This window comes from Corylus avellana, chromosome 6 (assembly GCF_965113065.1).
Source record: "Corylus avellana chromosome 6, dhCorAvel1.hap1.2, whole genome shotgun sequence".
NCBI classification, from domain to species: Eukaryota; Viridiplantae; Streptophyta; class Magnoliopsida; order Fagales; family Betulaceae; genus Corylus; species Corylus avellana.
The window spans coordinates 29,192,136-29,211,872 of NC_142495.1; the positions used below are offsets into that span (position 1 = coordinate 29,192,136).

The window sequence follows — 19,737 nt, forward strand, 5'->3', positions numbered from 1 at the left end:
TGTAGGAGGCTTATTTGTGTCATATTAAGAATGATGTGACTATTAAAATTATTATTAAACTTGTGATTGATTATGATTAAATTTTGATCTAAAAATAATTTTAATAATCACATCATTCTTAATAAAACACAAATAAATTATTTAAAATTACTCCTAAAAACATAACATACCCTACACATTTAATAGAGACAGATAATTAAAGTGGACGCGGACCTGTCCGAACAAATGCAGTACAAACAATTAATTGCACCATAATATCTATAAAAAAAAAATAATAATAATTGCACCATAAATACACTGTAGCCACCAAAGATATTCATATAAATTGTATCCTGAGCAGGTGGCTATCGTAATTGATAACCTCGGAGTCCGTGACTGCCCTGCAGTGCTGCACTATGGGCGGTCCGATGGAGTTGATCCAATCCTCCTTTTACTTCTCTATGTCCCACACCATCGTAGCTGTTGCGCTTCGGGTTTGGGTTTGGAGCGTTGAAATGATCGTTAGTGAGAAGAATGCTAAAGCACCCTGACGGACCTCCTTTTTGATTTTTTGTTTTTTTGTTTTTTGTTTTTTAATTTTTTAATTTTTTAATTTTTTATTATTATTATTTTTTTTTCTGTTGTTTTATTTACTTTTAGATTTTAGTTTTTGGGGAAATTCGTGAATCTAGACGTCAAAATGTGTGTATTTGTGAAAGAACCCATTCACTTGTCCGATCCATTTTTCACTTTTGGTTCTCGAGTCCAAAGTCTAAACGCAACTCCCTACCAGATTATGGACTGCATGTTTTTAAACAAGGGTGTAATATTGTCACAATATGCTTAGCACGTGTTTTTAAGAATGTCTTAAACATGTTATCACTCACAAATGTTCTGATTTATCCCAACAGAGTACTTAAACGCACAAATGGTAAAGCCTATACTCAACAGAATAGAGGCATTATGAAGGAGATTGATCTGTAATCTGATTTCTTCACATACAAAGCTCTGTGTTCTTGCAAAAGCAAAAGTTCATTATGTTTGACATGTTGGGACATTTGAAAATTCCCATAATACAGGACAAACTTTAGTCACTCTATAGAATGAGTATCATTTGGCTGAACTTCTAAATAAAAAATGGTAGTACCTTACCTCATTTGGTCCCTATCCATCGCTTCCAACCTCTAGAAAAGCATTTTTGATCCGATATAGTTCCTTTGTGACATCTCCCATATTCATTTTTTCTTTTGGAGCTTCTAGTGAACAAGAAAGGCTTATTTGAAAAACTGAGAGTAAGCACTTTTGCATATTAGAATTCATTTGGCTTTTGTTCTCAATATAGACCCTTTCTTCTATTGCCTCAATATCATCATGATCATTGTAGTTGTAGTCATCTTCTTCTGTTGCCACTGTTAATTCATTTACTTCTCTTTTAAGAAGTTTTGGGTATACAATTTGCACAAGTTTTTGTTGGCAATGCCATATTAACAAAGTTATAAAGGTTGAAACTACCTTTAAACATTTCGTCAGTGGGTTTCTTTCCTGTGAACATCTCCAACACAAAAATTTCATAGCTATAAACATCTCTTTGGGTTGACACCTCACCACCCATTCCATACTCTACAATTCATATATTCCACATACGCACAATTAAAATAATAATAATTTTACGTAATTCAAAAGATTTGGAATTTAATATTTAGAAGTTACATATTTTATTTAGTGTTAAAGAAATAATATGAAAAATAGTCTGTATTTTAAAATTAGAACTTGTGAACTTTTTTGGGAAATTGGATAATAAAAGACGTCAGTATTAGAATTCGATCAACTAATCATTGTTTTTCCTTAGTTTTCACTTCTTTTTTGGAAAATTTAAAAGTATGTTAAAATATTAATTTAAATCATTAAACCCAATTTCCTATCAATTCAACTTTTTGAAATAACTGATGATTTAAAATAGTATCATAGCAGAGTTTTAAATCTAAATCATGTATCTGTAATTTATCCCATATTTCAATTAAAATATTTTTAACTTAAATAATTAAAGTCACATTTTTCTAATAATTTAAAATTTAAAGATAAATAATAATTTAACATAATAGATCTAACTTATTTTGCAAAAGATAGAGTAAACAGAGTAAATGATTAGGATCAAGTATTCATCATGGTCTTTCCTTAGTTTGTATACTATTTGTTGGACCAATTAAGGAGTCGAATATTTATTGAATGACGAGGCAATAAATTATTTTTATACACACAAAACAGAAGATAAAGATAAAGAATACGCTATTTAAGAATCTATTAAAGAAAAGATATGCCATGTTCTTTTTTCTGTAACATATAAATGTAGTGACGAGAGATATTAGAAACCTAGAAAGAGCTAAGAAGTCACTGATCCAGAAGGGGCTGAATCTTTAGCTGTGTTGAGCGCAGTTGATTTGTGTCTTCACCTGGGGCTGGAACGTGTTTACCTGGAGGGAGATGCCAAATTGGTAGTCCAGGCTCTGCAACAAGAGGACAACCGGGGTGGAAAATATGGGCATGTGATTCAGGAAGCAGTTGAGTCTTTGAGTGGGCTGCACGAATGGAGGGCCCAACATGTTCCACGACAAGCCAATGCAGTGGCAGACTGCCTAGCAAGATTTGCTATGTCTTTCACGGAGAAGAAAATTTGGTTAGGGAGTTTTCCTTTATGTATTAGAGATAATGCATTGACAGATCAAGCGCTTATATGAAATAAAACAAGAAGTTATTTCCCAAAAAAAAAAATAGAAAGAGCTAAGAAGAAAGTCTCGAAATTAAATACAAATAACAAGCAAGCCATATAGATTATAAAAAGGAAAATAGGGCAAACTTTTGACTATTTGAAATAAAAGTTTTACATTGAACCATGCAAGATTTCATTTTTTAGTACGTTCTACCTAAGTCCTTAAACGTTTAGTACCACAAAAGCTTCACAGACTTGACTTCAAATCTAAGTATTTTTTTATTTTTATTTTTTTTTTGGGGTAGGAAATAAAATCGACAAGATGAAATATGTAGAGCATAGTAAAAAGATAGTTAACGATACTTTTCAAGTTGATTGAAATCGTGATTTAGAGGATTTAATATCAAAGTAGTAGGGGTCAGTTTGGGTGTGAAGTTAGAATTTTCAAAACGCAAGTTCTGGAATCCCTGGCCCGCTAAATTAACGCTGATACTGATATCTTGAAGGCGTGAGAAGTGGGCGAATAGGACTTGTTCAAGTCTTTTCCCAGTTATCCTTTTAGTGCCCGGCCTATTTTTATAATTGTTTGTTTTCTCTATGAAAAAATATTCCTCGAAAATGGTCGCTAAAGTTATAAAAGATCCATGTATATGCTTGCGACCATTTTACCCTGATTACCCGCCCATCTGGCATCTGCTATCACCAGATTACACTGAAAGCTTAAAAGGGGTTTCATTTATATTTATTTTTTGGTGGCCATATGAGGTAAGATTTTCCATTATCAAAATAAAGACGTTAAAGCTTATGCAGGGGAGGAACAGAACTTTGAGTGAGCGAGAAAATAATTTGGGGGGGACTAAAAGAAAAATATTAAAGATAATAGTTGATTTAAAAATGGTTTTCAACGATTTTTAAAAATTCTTTGCATAATATTCGTTGCATCCGGAGCAAGTGGCTATCGCAATCGATGACTGACCTGATAGCTGCATTATGGACCGTGATGGAGTTGATCCAATCCTCCTGTTCATTCCCTAGGTTCCGCAACATCGTAGCCGTTGGGCTTCGGGTTTGAGTTTGGAGACTTTATGCGAGTTTGTGCAAGTTTTCTTTGATTGCTTATCTTCATTATTTCTTTTTCGACGGAAAATTATTTCTCGAAAATGATTGCTCAACTTATAAAAGATATTTGGACTAGCTAATCGCCCTCTTTTTCAAAGTACACAATTATTTCAAAGCACACGCTGATCGTAATATCTTGAACGCGTGAGAAGTGGGCAAAAAAGGACTTGTCAAAAGTCTTTTCCTTTTTAACAGAAATATACCTCGACCTCCAGCCATTTTTCTTTCTTTTTTTTTTTTTTTTTTTCTTCGATCAATGTCTTGTTCATGTTGTTTTCGGAAGAAAAGTCTTTAACAATCAATGTAGTATGTAGCAGCTCGTAATGCCTATTTCCACAATTAAGGCACATGAGCATCGGGCTTTAGCGTTGAGTTTACGGTTTGCTTGACTTTTCAAAAAAAAGCAATAAAAATACAAATGGGATGATAAATTAGAAATTCGAAATAGCAAATTGTACGGTTTCCTTGGGTCAAAAGACGCCCTCGGAGTCACTTGTGACACTTTGTTCAAGTTAATTGCTGGTATCTTAAAACTGATATTTGTTTTTTACACCGCGTGAGTATTAATTACATGTATTTGGAAGAAAACTTTGTACGGATTTTACAACAAAGACCGTTTCATAATTTCATATATACATTGTATCCGGAGCACGTGGCTATCATAATCGATGTCCGCCAAAGTCCCAGTCTTCCTTCTCCTTCTTTAACTTCCACGCAATTGTAGCCGTTGGACTTCTCCGCCTGGCCCTCCAGAGGCTAACCTCGGGCCTTGGGTGTGGAGCATTGAATGATCGTTGGTGAAGCTGAATGAGAAGGGAAGAAAGCAAAAGTTGTCCGTGCTGGTCAGAATTTTAGGATTTTTGTTTGTTTGTTATATTTACTTTTAGATTTTCGTTTTTGGGGAAATTTGTGAATGTAGACGTCAAAATTTGTATATAAGGACCCATTCACCTGTCTGATCCATTTTGCACTTTTGGTCCCGAGTCCAAAGTCCAAACCCATTTTGGTTTGCATTTCTCCCTCACTAAACGCTAGGCTGCAAGTCCAACATAGATCCGCGTGGGCCAAGAACATGAGAAGGCTGGGTTGGCCCACGAAGGTAAGAGTACCACCCTCAGAGAAGACACACGTCACACACCCGCAGAGAATAACCCCCTAGACTAATATATCCAGTGCTGATAGTTTCTTTATGTTACAAAATGTGCCTTGATTCAAGGGTATAATATTGGAGTAATGTTAGAGACTATTTTTTTATCTTCTTAAAGTTGATGTAATTTTCAAAATTACTATTAGATCAAAATTCAAATATGATTCATATAAAATTTAATGGTGATTTTAAAATAAAATGATCATACTTAGCATTACTCATAATATTGTCTTTTAGCTACTGACATTATTCCCATTAGCATATATTTTGCACGTTACAATATGCTTAGTACATGTTTTTAAGAATGTCTTAAACATGCTAATCATTTTTTTTTTCCCTATTTAGACGAGGGGAAAAGAGGGAAAGGAAAAACAAAACAAACAAAATATAGCAGCAGTAATTAAAAGTTACACATGAGGGTCTTTGCCACTCTTAATTCTAAGGAAAAAGAAACATGTTGATCACTAACAAATGTTCTAATCTAAGTACTTTGTTGGAATAAAGCCTATACTCAACGGAGGCATTATGAATGAGACTTCTCTGCAATCTGATTTCTTCACAAAGTTCCATGCTCCTGCAAAAGCAGAAGTTAATTATGTTTGATATGTTGGGACATTTGGAAATTCTCATAATACAATAGAAAGAAAACAACTTCTGCTCTGAAAAAGCAAAACCAGAGTGACTTGCACCTATTGATTAGAATAAGATGGAAATTTTAGGTAGTTTAATGTTTTAGTCCTAATAAGAGGTACATGTGGACTTTAATGAGGTGGAAACCTTAATTTAATGTTTTCATCCTAGTAAGAGCCCTGGAAAATCTACTTGTGCTAGCAGATTGTATACCTAAGTAAGACTTATGCTTGTGGTCCGAAAGAATTATTTGAAAATTGAAAGGTTTGAATTCAAAGCCCATATACAATACTTAGGATAGTCTTCAATCACTTTATGATTTATCTATCACTGGCTAAAACTTCTAAATTAAAATGTGTTGCAGTAATTGAGTTGGTCCATATCCAATACCTAGAAAAGCATTTTGATTTGATGTAGTTCCCTAGTGACGTCCTCCATATTCATTCTTTCCTTTGGCGATTCCAATAAACAAGCAATGCTGATTTGGAAAACTGAAAGTAAACATTTCTGCATACTGGCATTCATCTGGCTTAGGTTCTCAATGTAACTTTCCTCTTCCTCCTCAATATCATCGCGATCATCATATTTGTAACTATCGTTTTCTATTGGCATTGACATTTCATTTACTTCTTTTGTGAGAAGGTTTGGATCAACAATCTGCATAAGTCTTTCCTACAATACCATCTTAACAAAGTTATAGAGGTTGAAATCGTCTTCAAACATTTTTTCAATAGGCCTCTTTCCCGTGAACAGTTCCAATGCGAAGATCTCAAAGCTATAGACATCTCCTTCTTTTGATGCACCACCACCCATTCCATACTCTGCAATCAATCGATTTCATAGGTAACGTGACGATGATTTCATATAGCAGCTTAATGAATACTTTAAAAGATCTAGGATTTAGTAACTAGAAACAAAATTTAGTTAATATTTGGAAAATAAAGTGATGCCTGCATTCCAAAATCAGAACTAATTTTTTTTGGAAATTGCATGATAAAGGGGATCAATTTTCATACTTGCTTGGTACATGTGGCATGGGAAGATAAAATTAATATTAATGATAAGGATCAACTAATTATGTTCTTCCCTTGGTTTTTGTTTATTTTCTGGACCAATTAAGTACTAGATAGAGGCTTTTCAACAAGTCATGGCTGCATGTATTGGTTATCCATGACCTAATTCTTTATTGGATGACAATTCAATGAAGTATCTTTACACACACAAAACACAAGATGAAAGATAATATTCTTCTTCTTTACTGTTTTTTTCTCCTCTAGCTTAACCAACATTCATTCTCAGATGCACCTATTAAGTCTTCTTTGATCTTGAAAATTTCTTTTGGTTTGAATTTTCACTTTTCAGCTTTGATCCTTATCTCAATGTATTCTTCTCTTACAAAGGAAATGTGCCATTATTTTCTCATATTTGGGACTTGTTAAATAGTGCTCAAGTTCTAAGCACAACCTATTAATCTCTATCAAAGCCTTAAAATCATATATGGGACCAATATTCCTCAGTTGTAGAAGAAACCAGTTCGGAAAAGCAGCCCTGCCATTTTTCCAGCAGTGTCTGTCGTTTTCCTTCTTGTTAGTCCATGTAAATCGGATTGGTATGTTATTAAAAAAAAAGCATATAGAGCCTTGAGGAAATAAATAGAAAGGGAAAAAATGAACATGTATAGCTTAGTAAAAAAGACAGTTAAAGAGATTTTCCAATTTGATCAAAATCATGATTTAGAAGATTTATGTAGTTATGTCGCAGCGTAGCCAATTGTACCCTTCATTCCAACCATGCTGGTTTTATGTTGAGAAACATCATTGGTTGTAGAAAGGAGCCTTGCGAAACCAAAATCACTTAATGAGCAATCATGTCATCATCAAGAAAAACATTGCTTGGCTTTAAATCCCAAGGAATAATTGGTCTTTCGCATTGGTCATGAAGATAATGTAGTGCAAAAGAGACATCAATTGCAATATTTAGTCTTTGAAGAAGGTTTAAATTTCTTGATTGATTTTCATTGTCTAAATCTCGATGCAGCCACTTCTCTAAGCTTCCATTTGCCATGAATTCGTAAACTAGAGCTTTGAACTCATTACCACTATAGTCCATGCTGGAGCAACATGTTAATATCTTAATAAGACTTCGATGCCGTATATTTCTTAACGCATTGTATTCGACCATGAAACTCTTGGAAGCTCCTTTTTGTTGAAGGTTCAATACCTTGACAACAATCATCCTTTCCTCTTGATCAACAATTCCTTTAACAACAATTCCTTTATAAACAGAGCCGAAACTACCAGATCCTATTAAATTTCTTGGCGAGAATCTGCTAGTCATGTGATACAGTTTTGCGTATGAAACCTTTGAAATAATGTCAGTTTCTGAGAGAGTAAAAGATGATTTCTTTCCTGTTTTTTTTCTCTTGTAAATAATAAGAGATAAAGCAAGCATACTCAGGAAAAACACAGCCCCACAAACAATTATGACTATTAATTTGAAAGCACGAGATTTTCTTTGTTTCATAACTTTGATGTTGCATGCTTTCAATTGCAGGACCGGGATACCCCCACAAAGCTTTTTATTTCCAATCACGGATATTGTGCTTGCATTACCGAAGACTCCTTTAGTTGGTACCTCACCTTCCAAATCATTAAAAGAAATATTCAAATATCGCAAAACAGAGAGTTTCTATAGATCATTCGAAATCAGGCCTGATAAGTTGTTTTGTGAAAGATCTAAATAGACAAGGCTTTTCAAGGAAGCCAGAGATGGAGGCAAGGTTCCTTGAAATGAATTACCCTCTAGGTAAAGGTACTCCAAGCCCCAGCAGTCTCTAATAGTTGTAGGGATCTCACCAGATAGATTATTGTTAGAGACATCCAATTGATCAAGACTCTTTAAATTGCCTACTGCCACTGGTAAGGTGCCAGTTAATGAGATTTGTGACAGGTTGAGTTCTAATAATTGGGAAAAAAATACCGATATTGGGTATGGCTCCACCAAGGTTGTTTTGTGAAATGTCCAACTCCTGCAAATTTTTGCAATTTTCAAAACTTGATGAAATGCTTCCTTCCAATTTGTTATGAGATAAGAAAAGTTTAACCACTTGAGTGAGGTTGCCTATAGAGGCTGGTATTTGTCCTGACAATCTATTTTCATCCAAGCCCAATCCCTGCAGCATTTGAAACTTCCCAAAATAAGAGGGAATTGTGCCATTGAACAGGTTTTGTGCCATGTTTAAGGTGGTTAAGTTTACGAGGTTTTCTAATTTTGATGGAATAATTCCGGATATTTGATTGCCATCAAGATATAGTTGACTAAGAAGCCTCGACAAATTTCCTATATATAGAGCTGGATAAACTTCCTCCAAATTTGTTATTTGAGAAATCAAGCATTTCCAGTTGGGTGCAGTTTTCCGAAGATGCCAAGAAATCCAAGTCCCTAGTTGAATAACTTCCAAGCTTATTTCTACCAACACCTAGCCACCAAAGATTTGGCAGGTTTCCCAGATCAGTAGGAACCTGTCCCACAAAATTGTTTTTGGAAAAAGCAAGCACTTCAAGCTTAGAAGCATTGGACAGTGAAAGTGGGATTGGACCAGAGAATTGATTGGTCGAGATGGACAAAATTTTGAGATTAGGGAGAGTGTGGCCTATGATGCTCATTGTTGATATATTGTAAAGGGCATAAGGGATCTTACAGGTCAGATTATTGCCCACCACTTCGAAGAAAGAAAACCTCTGCAAGCGGCCTATTTCTTCTGGAATCTTTCCCACAAAATTGTTAAGCGCCAAGGATAGCTCTTGGAGAGAAGAAATATTTCCCAAGGAAGGTGGGATGCGTCCTGTCAAATTGTTTCCTCCAATCTGAAGCATCTCAAGCTTCTTCAAAAAGCCAAGCTCATTAGGAATGTTCCTAGTAAGTTTATTCCTTGTGAAGTCCATCACTCTGAGGTCAGGACAGTTGGTGAAGTTGCTCGGGATCTGCCTTGTCAACGAGTTATTGCTAAGAAGGAGATTCTGCAGTCTGAACAAATGAGTAACTTGTGGAATTTTCCCGGATATGAAGTTGTCTTGGAGATCAAACAACCTAAGAAAGCTGAGGTTGCCAATGAAAGGTGATATGGATCCACGCAAAGCATAGCCTTGTAGGTCCAAGGCTGTAACTCTTTGATGCTGATGGCTACATGAAATCCCCTGCCATTTGCAGAAGTTGATAGAATCATTCCAGGAGGTCAAGATGTTATGCGGGTCGTCTGCTATTAATTCTCTGAATCTGAACAAAGCCAGACGATCTGTCTCATTTATTGGAGCGGCAGCAATAGTACATTATGAGAAGCAGAGAAAGTTGAAGGAGGTGAAATATTGGATCAAGACACATAAAGATGCAGAACATTATGAGAGTTCTTGTCAACTTCATCCATCTAATATATATCCAGCTACCATTACCAAGAGCCACTATTGGAGACCAGTATGGCATGAAACGACATAATAGTATGGAAATCATTGGCTGAGAATTGAAATTAGTGTTTTTATTCAATTCTAATAAGCTTGTTGCGGCTGCATATCTTGTTAAGGTACATTTGACTTGAAGGAGGTGAGTAGGAGACAAAATGGTGGTCGAGAGGATGGCTTTCAAAGCAATTGTCGGATCTTTGAGTTTCAACTTGAGTTAGCATTAATTAACAAAATAAACAAAATAAGGAATTGTTGACTTTTGCTTTCAATATAAATCTGTTCAACCATTCTGTCTGGGCCATGATTATATATCTTTTTTTCTTTGTAGAAATGGGCAACACATCTTTATAATAAGGTTAATTTGGACAGGTTTTTAATATATTACGGTGTTTAAATCATTCACATGTTTGGTTTGGTTTGGTTTGCTTATCCTTGTCTACTTGATGACGTGCTGGCCGCCTACACAGTAAATCATGCCTCATGCCTGTTAGAATATATTTAGAATATTTTCTGATTTTATATTATTGATTTATATTTTTTTAAGTATAAGTCAATTAAAATTAAGCATACACAATTTGCATTAGAGACACATTACACACGTGATTTGCCTCACTAACATCCATTGCATCACAAAATGACTCTGCTGGTCTCTTGGACGATGTATTTCCTTGCAATCATAATTAATATTCAATGGAACCTTTTTTTCTGTAAATTTTAAAACTAGACTTGATGAAATATATATATAGAATAAAGATTCGTAATACATGTAGATCAAAAGCTGGTTTGATTTATTCCAACAAAACACATACGCGCTCAAACAGCCAAACCGTGCTAGCTCAACACACTATAAGCATTCGGGTCATTAGTGTCCAAATTTTTAAAAAGCAAATTAAAAAAAAAAACATGGGCATTACAAAAGAGACTTTTCTGCAACCATACTTCTTCACAAAGCTCCGTTTCCTACAAAATTACATGGTACAAAACAGCTTTTGCTCAAAAAAACATAAGGAAACAAAAATCAAATCACTTATAAAGTTACCATCGGACTTAAAGAATTAAGATATCTTATAATTGATTGTCCAAATTGCATTGAATTTGGGTAGCCACCATGAGGACATATGTGGGGCGTATGTGCCTTGGGCAACTTAGGGTTTGGGCTCCCTCGGCCGAGAATAATTGGGCCCTACACTTGTCCTTGTTATGAGGTTACTCGAATTGCATGCAATTTGGGCAATTAATTATAATGGATCACAAATCAAACGCAAACGAGGTGAAAACTCTTAAATGAATGTTTTGATCCTAATAATATCGTTGGAAAGTCTACTTGTCTATCATTCGATAAACTTATAAATCAAAATTTGTAGTGCCTTACCTTACTTGGTCCTTATTCATGGATCCTGACTTGTAGAAAATCTGTTTTGATCCGAAGTAGTTCCCTGGTGACATCTTCCATCTTTATTCTTTCATTTGGGGCTGCTAATGAACAAGCAAGGCTGATCTTGAAAATTGAAAGTAGGCACTTTTGCACATTAGAATTCATATGGCTTAGGTTCTCAATAAGGACTCTTTCTTCTACTGCCTCAATATCATTGTGATCATCGTTGTTGTAGCCATCTTCTGTTGCCACTTCTAAATCTTCCACTTCTCTTGTGAGAAGATTTGGGTCTACAACTTGAACAAGTTTTTCTGTTGATGCCATTTTAACAAAGTTATGAAGGTTGAAACCATCTTTAAACATTTTGTCGGTGGGTCTCTTTCCTGTGAACATCTCCAACAAAAAAATCCCATAGCTATAGACATCTCCTTGTGCTGATGCCTCACCACCAATTCCATACTCTGCAATTCATATATTTCACACACAAAGTTAACGTGGTAATGATTTCAAATAGTGGTTTAATACATAATTTAAAAGAGTTGGGATTTTATATTTAGAAGCTACATATTTTATTTAGTCTTAGGAAATAATGTGAAAAATAGTCTGTATTCTACAATTAGAACTCGTGAAATGTTTTGGGATTTTGGATAATAAAATAGGTCAGTATTAGAATCATACCAACTAATCATTGTCGTTCCTTTGTTTTAACTTATTTGTTGGACAAACTAAAGAGTATTTTAAAATATTAATTTAAACACTTAAAATTCACAATTTCTTATCGACTCAATTTTTTGGGATAAATGGTAATTTAAAATAAGTTTTAAGTCTAAACCTTGTACCAGTAATTTATCCTATACTTCAAATAAAATAATCCACATATTGTCCGGTCCAATGCAGCTATGCATGTCTTTTCTTATATATGCAAGCCTGATTAATCTCTATCAAAGCCTAAATACTATATGTGACCAATATTTTCAAGCAATGTATACAAAAGACCGGTTTTATTTTGAAAAAAGTAGTTCTCACCATTTTTATAGCAGGGTTTACATGTTCCCCTTCGTGTTAATTAGCCGACATAGAAATTTGATATATATATATATATATATATATATATATATATATATATATATATATATATATATATATATATATATATAATGGACAGGTTATCAGAATAAGTATGCAGAGCATAGTAAAAAGACGGTTAGTAATACTTTTCAACTTGAACAAAATCATGATTTAAAGGATTTAAGATCGAAGTAGTGATGTACCTGGAGCAGCGTAACCAATAGTACCCTTTATTCCAACTGTGCTAGTTTGATTTTGAGAATCATCATTTGTTGCAAAGAGGATCCTTGCCAAACCAAAATCACTTACTTTAGCAATCATGTCATCGTCAAGAAGAACATTGCTTGGCTTCAAATCACAATGAATGATTGGTGTTTCACAATGATCATGCAGATAATGTAGAGAAGAAGCTACATCAATCGCAATATTTAGTCTTTGAAGGAGATTCAAATATCTTTGTGGACTTTCATTCTCTCTATCATGGTGCAGCCACTTGTCTAAGTTTCCATTTGCCATGAATTCGTAAACCAGTGCTTTGAATTCATTGCCTTTATAGTCCACGCTTGAGCAACAAGTTAAGATCTTTACAAGATTTCGATGCCGTATATTTCTTAACGCATTGCATTCAGCCATGAAACTCTTGGATGCTCCTTTTTGTTGAAGGTTTAACACTTTCACAGCAACCATTCTTTTTTCCTGAGTAAGAATTCCTTTATATACGGAGCCAAAACTACCAGATCCAATTAAATTGGTAGGAGAAAATCCATCAGTAGTTTGATAAAGCTCCTTGTACGAAACATTTGAAAGAAAGTTGGTTTTGGGGAGTGTAGAAGATGATTCTTTTTTTTTCCTCGTCATATAAAGGACAAGAAATGATGAAAATAGAATAAAACATAAAACCCCACTAACAATTATGGCAGTTAATTTGAATACATGAGATTTTCCTTCCTTCATAACTTTGACATGGCATGCTTGTAGTTTTAGTTCTGGGATACCTCCACAAAGCTTTTTATTTCCTATCACTGATATTCCACTTGTATTTCGAAAAACCCCCTCGGTTGGTACCTCTCCCACCAAATTGTTAAATGAAAGATTCAAATACAGTAGAACAGAAATTTTCTGTAGGTCTTTGGGAATTATTCCCGAAAAGTTGTTTTGTGAAAGATTTGCATAGTGAAGGTTTTTCAAGGATGCCAAAGATGGAGGAAGGTTTCCTTCAAAGGAATTACCTTGCAAGTAAAGATTCTGCAAACTCAAGCAATTTCCAATGGTTTCAGGAATCTCACCAAGGAAATTGTTTTCAGAGACATCAAAATAGTAAATATTTTTCAAATTGCCTACTTCCATAGGTAGGATGCCCGTTAATGAGTTTTGTGATAAGTCGAGTCTTAGTAATTGGGAAGAAAGACTCGTTTCGGGTATGGCTCCGCTAAGGTTATTTTTTGAAATATTTAAGAGCTGCAAACTCTTGCAGTTTCCAAAACTTGATGGAATGCTTCCTTCCAATTTGTTCTGATATAAATTAAGATCGACCAATCGAGTGAGGTTGCCTAGAGATGATGGTATATCCCCCGACAATATGTTTCCAAACAAAGACAATTCTTGCAGCTTCTGTAACTTTCCAAAATAAGTGGGAATGGTACCTGTGAATAGGTTTTCCGGCATGTCGAGGATACTTAAATTGATGAGATTCTCTAATGCTTCAGGAATAGTACCAAATATTTGATTGGCACCCATATATAAAGCACTAAGTTGCTTCGACAAATTTCCTATAGAGTTAGGAAAACTACCTCCAAAATTGTTGTCAGCAAAAGCTAGCTCTACCAGGTTGGTGCAGTTTCCCAAAGATGTTAAGAAATCCAAATCCTTGGTTGAATTACTTCCAAGATTATTTGCACCAACACCTAGTATCTGGACATATAAGAGGTTTCCTAGATCAGTTGGAACTTTTCCCACGAAATTGTTTCTGGAGAGATCAAGAAATTCAAGCCAAGAAGCGTTGGATATTGAAACTGGGATTGGACCAGAGAATTGATTAGAATTGATGGACAAATATTGGAGAATAGGGAGAGTGAGGCCTATGTTGGCTGGAAGAGTGCCGTTAAGTCGGTTAGCAGCAATTGAGATGATGATCATAGTTGATATATTGTAAAGGGCAAAAGGGATCGTACCGGACAGATTATTGCTCCCAGCTCCGAAGAAAAACAAACTCTTCAAATGGCCTATCTCATTTGGAATATTTCCCACAAAATTATTAAACGACATTTCGAGTACTCGGAGTGAAGAAGCATTTCCCAGAGAAGGTGGGATGCCTCCTGTCAAATTATTTTGGTAAAACTGAAGCCTGACAAGCTTCTTCAAAGAGCCCAGCTCAATTGGAATATTCCCAGTAAGCTTGTTCCTTTTGAAGTCCATGACTCTGAGTTCAGGGCAGTTGGTGAAGTTGCTTGGAACTTTTCCTGTTAACACGTTATTGCTAAGATTGAGATTTTGCAGGCGGAACAAATGAGTAACTTCTTGTGGAATTTCGCCGTGTAAGAAGTTGTCTCGGAGGTTGACCACCCTGAGAAAGCTGAGGTTGGCAATGTAAGGTGATATGGATCCACCCAAGGCATAGCCAGGCAGGTACAAGGCCGTGACTCTTTGATGCTTACGGCCGCATGTAATTCCCTGCCATCTGCAGAAGTGGATAGAATCATTCCAAGAGCTCAAGCTGTGAAATGGGTTAATGGCTATCAATTCTTTGATTTTGAGCAAAGCCAAACGATCGGTCTCGTTGGTTGGAGGTGCAGCAGCAGCAGCAGTAGTAGGTTGGAAATGGAAGCATAGTAGGCTTAAAAAAAAGAGAAGAATGACGTCATCAAGGTATGTAGTGCATAGTGCAAATAAGTTGCAGGTATGAAGCTTCATTGGAATGGGGAGAAGGGAAGCAGAGTATTTGTGAGCAAGCTTCATTATGTATGTGTGCTCTTTATAGGACTCACTTAAGAACGCGTGAGAAGTGGGCCAAAAGGAATTGTTACAATGTCTTTTGGCAGAAGACTGAAAAGACTTCCCTAGCATGACTCAAAAGTCTATGGCAATGTGGCCATTTCATACGCGCGCATTTTGGATCTAATTAAGCAGTTGTTGAAAACCATTATGTGGGAATTGGGCTAGTTGCATGTCGGGTCATATTCTTCTCGTACAGTATTGGGAGTTGAAGGAAAAGACACGGTGATTTCGTTGAAACTATTCGTCAAACAGAGCAAGGTGTCAAGAAATGGATGGATGATTAATGGCATTACACATGACGGTTGTGTCACGGTGCCCAGCAACAAGTGCGGACTCAAGCTGGGAATCCCACGCTTGAGAGTGGATTTGTGATACGGGTTTTCAGACGTAATTACAAAGATATTCCAAGTAACCTCTGTTTGAAATTTGGTTGTTAGTTTAGATGGGAAACGTGTATTAAGTGTTAAATCATCAGTTATTTTACGAGCTTAAATAGATAGGTGGAGGTAAATTTAATCATTTAATAAATACTTTAACACATTCTTTCTTAAAGCTCAAACTCTGGTGGGCATGTTTAATTAAAATGGGGGGTGAAATATTGATGGAGTCAGTCAGGGGTGTCAACTTGGTCTCCGTTCTTGGTTATTGGCCAAAACTAGGAACCAAAACTGGAGTATCCCGGTTATTAATTTTGGGAAATCGGAACCGGATAACCGGTTCCCAGTTAACCGGGTCCCGGTTAACTGGCCGGTTCTGGTTTGTATCCAATTATCCGGACCGGGTAACCAATTTTTTTAAAAATTTGTATTTTAGGCTTATTTTAGGTATTGGGCCTAGAATAAGCCCATTTTTTGCACACATTTGGCTAATTTTTTAAAAAATTATTAGTCTTTTTGTCCCAATAAATTGGGATTTGTTGTGATTGTTCCAAATAAAATATAAAATAAAAAAACTAAAAAAAAAACTAAAAAAGCCCAAAAATTGTAAAAAATAATGTTTTTTTTTTGCCTACAGCCTTAAAAATAAAAATCCAATTTAAAATCATTTTAAAAGCTTACCTAATACATAATATATGTAAACAAACCAATAACAAAAAGAAATATCTCCTCACAACAACTACAAACCTAAAAAAAAAACAATAAAAACAAGTATTTAAACAAACCAACAACCACAAGAAATATCCCCTTACTACAACAAGTTGTGAAGTTGTCATGAAGTTGAGAAATGTGAAGTGCTAAACCTAAACTAAAAACTAAAAGGGTTAAATACTCCACACCCCCCTAAGGTTTTTCAACTTTATTTTTTTCCTCCTAGGGTTTCATTTTTATCACAGGAGGTCCTTGTTGTTTTCATAAATGACCAAGTTAGTCCATCCGTTAGTTGACCGTACGGACTGACACGTGGACCAATCAGATGTTGACACGTGGCACATACTTAATTTTTTTCAATTTTTTTTTTTAAAATTAAAAAAAAAAAAGAAAAAAAAAAGGAAAAAAAATTGGGGGTGGCTCTTGGCCATTTGGGGGTGGCTCGGCCACCCCCTTTGGTCATGGGGGTGGCCTGGCCACCCCCATCTGGCCGGATGGGGTTGGCCGAGCCACCCGCTGTTGCCCAGGGGGTGGCTCGGCCACCCCCTTTGGTCATGGGGGTGGCCGAAACCACCCCCAATGGTGGTTGGGGGTGGGTTCGGCCACCCCCTAGGCTTCATGGGGGTGGCCGAGCCACCCCCAGTACCCACTGGGGGTGGGTTTCGGCCACCCCCTTGGAGCCCAAGGGGGTGGCCGAGCCACCCCCAAATGGCCAAGGGGCCACCCCCCCAATTTTTTTTCCTTTTCTTTTCTTTTTCTTTTTTTTTTTTTTAAAAAAAAAAATACATTTTTTTTAATTTAAAAATAAATTTAAAAAATTAAGTTTGTGCCACGTGTCAGTCTTAACGGTCAACTAACGGATGAATTAATTTGGTCATTTATTAAAACCACATAGACCTTCTGTGATAAAAATGAAACTTCAAGAGAAAAAAATAAAGTTGAAAAACCCTAGAGAGGTTTGGAGTATTTAACCCAAACTAAAAACTAAAAATAAAAGCTAAAAAATATATATTAATATATATAAAATATTAAAATATATTAAGTTCTTGAGTCCTTGACCCGCTGATACGAAATATTTTTTTTTATTAAGTACTTCTAGAATGAAATTACAATTAAAATTAAAAATAGAAAGAAAGTAAAGGCTAAACTGAAAAACCCAAAATAGACATACTATTAGCACCTCAGGAATTAGAAGGAAATAAAAAAAGTGAGAGTCACTCGCGAATATAGACGTAGACAAATTTTTGGCTGTGTTTGGCATTGGAATAGAACAAGGGAGTGGAATGGTACTGTAGCAGATTTGATTGATATGAGAGAAAAAAGTAAGAATGTTTTATATAAAAAAAGTGAAAAAATTTGTTTTGGAGTGATTTTTTTATTTGAATAATAATAATAAGTGATTGATGTGATGTAAAAAATAAGAATGTTAGAATTGATTTTGAATTTTTTTTTTTTTTTTTTAAATTTTTGAATCCTGTCCGATGGGGTCCGACCCTTTGCTAAACACAGAGGGTGTTTGGCAAACCCCTTGAATTTACACGGCACTGTAGACCTCTGAAGTGGCGCCGAAGTATCAGGTACGGTCTGAATGTTAAACAGATTGACACAGCCAATAAGGTTCGGTTTGAAAATTAAAAGTGGACATAATTCTTATTTTGCCCCTTCAGAACACCTACACAAATATACCCAAATGATGGACATTGGTTTTCTATTTTTCATAAGGACATATTTATCTTTTAATATAACTTAGCTTCTCTCATACACACGGTTAACCGTGTCTCCTTCAGCATGATCAGATATACTTACTCGAGGAACAGTGCCATAGAAGTGATCATAGAAGTAAGAGAACATGCTTTCACTTCACAAACAAGGCCACAGCCTTCGTGAACCCGTGAAAAGTGGGCCAAAAGAATTGTTATGAGTCTTTTGGCTGTAGACTGAAAAGACTTCACTTGCATGAGTCAAAGTCTTTGGCAAAGTGGCCGTTTCACACGCGCGAATTAATGGGTCTAATTAAAACCATTGTGGGAATTGGGCTAGTTGCATGTCGGGTCATATTCTTCTCGTACAAGATTGTGAGTTGAAGGAAAAGACACGGTGATTTCGGTGAAACTATACGTCAAACAGAGCAAGGTGTCAAGAAATGGATGGATGATTAATGGCAATACAAAGAATACATTTTCTTTTCCAACTCTTTTTCAATTTTCTCCAACCTCTCTGTTCTTCATCTCTCTCTTTGTTTTACATTGATGTTGCATTATTGACACCTATCTTCACTGTTTCTTTCTCTATGGAATTTTTTTTTATTTATAAAATATAAAATGTTAGTGTTTGGTACTGTTTTACCCACACGTGGAACTTGAATGCTGATTGCCGAAGGATTTGCTAAATTAACGCTGATGCTGATACCTTACGAATGAGAAATGGGCGGAAACGCGTGAGGCTGCTGCACAGTCATTCCTACTTTATTGGACCTTTGTAGCTTCTGTTCACTTTTGTAGCCGTGATCACTTCAACGTTGTTTTGAAGATACAAAGTTAAATATTCTTCTTTTGAATTTTTCTCTAACCAATGGAAAATTATTCCTTGAAAATGGTTGCTGAGCTTATAAAATATACTTTGGACTAGCTAATGAGCCTCTTTTTTGTCTTATTATTTCCTCTTTTTGCTAATCAGTTTCTAATGCAGAGTTGGGGTCCTGTAGTTTGATTTTTGCAGATTATGGCAGTAGCGGAGCCAAACAATTTATAATGAGAGTGTCCCTAAAAGTTTTTTGAGAGTGTCGAATGGTAACTTGCAAAAGTAAGAGAGAATAATATTTTTTTTTCTTTTTTTTTGGAAGTACCGTGTGGAACTTAGGAGAAAAATAGCAAAAAAAAATATTTTTTTAAAAGCTTCACGGCACCCCCAAAGTCTTAAGTGGCTCCGCCAATTATGGCTTTATGAATTTACAGCGTAACAGCAGAGACTAAAGAATACTTACTTCCCATACATTTTACAAAATATATCTTTCACTTGTCATCACTGAAAAGACTTGTCCAAGGAACGCGTGACAAGTGGGCGTAATTAAAGGAGTTGTTAAAAGTCTTTTGGCACAACACTGAAAAGACTTCAGTAGCACGACTATAAACAGTCTTTTTGGCAAAGAGACTTTTTGATGTTGGACGATATTT

General features: G+C 35.6%; 1 protein-coding gene, 1 long non-coding RNA gene and 1 pseudogene across 2 annotated transcripts in view; 1 reads left to right on the forward strand and 2 right to left on the reverse strand.

Annotated features, from left to right (window-relative positions):
* LOC132188785 (uncharacterized) overlaps positions 1-19,737 on the forward strand; it is a 44,729-nt gene that overhangs the window by 9,701 nt on the left and 15,291 nt on the right. The window lies entirely within an intron of this gene.
* Positions 1,117-9,904, reverse strand: LOC148585166 (LRR receptor-like serine/threonine-protein kinase EFR pseudogene; annotated as a pseudogene).
* LOC132187463 (putative receptor-like protein kinase At3g47110) lies at positions 10,805-15,392 on the reverse strand. Its single transcript, XM_088517403.1, has 3 exons — positions 12,686-15,392; positions 11,412-11,875; positions 10,805-10,999 (listed from the first exon to the last, which is right to left on the reverse strand). Exons 1-2 carry the CDS (start codon positions 15,390-15,392, stop codon positions 11,424-11,426), a joined length of 3,159 nt encoding a protein of 1,052 aa, XP_088373529.1. The 3' UTR covers positions 10,805-10,999; positions 11,412-11,423.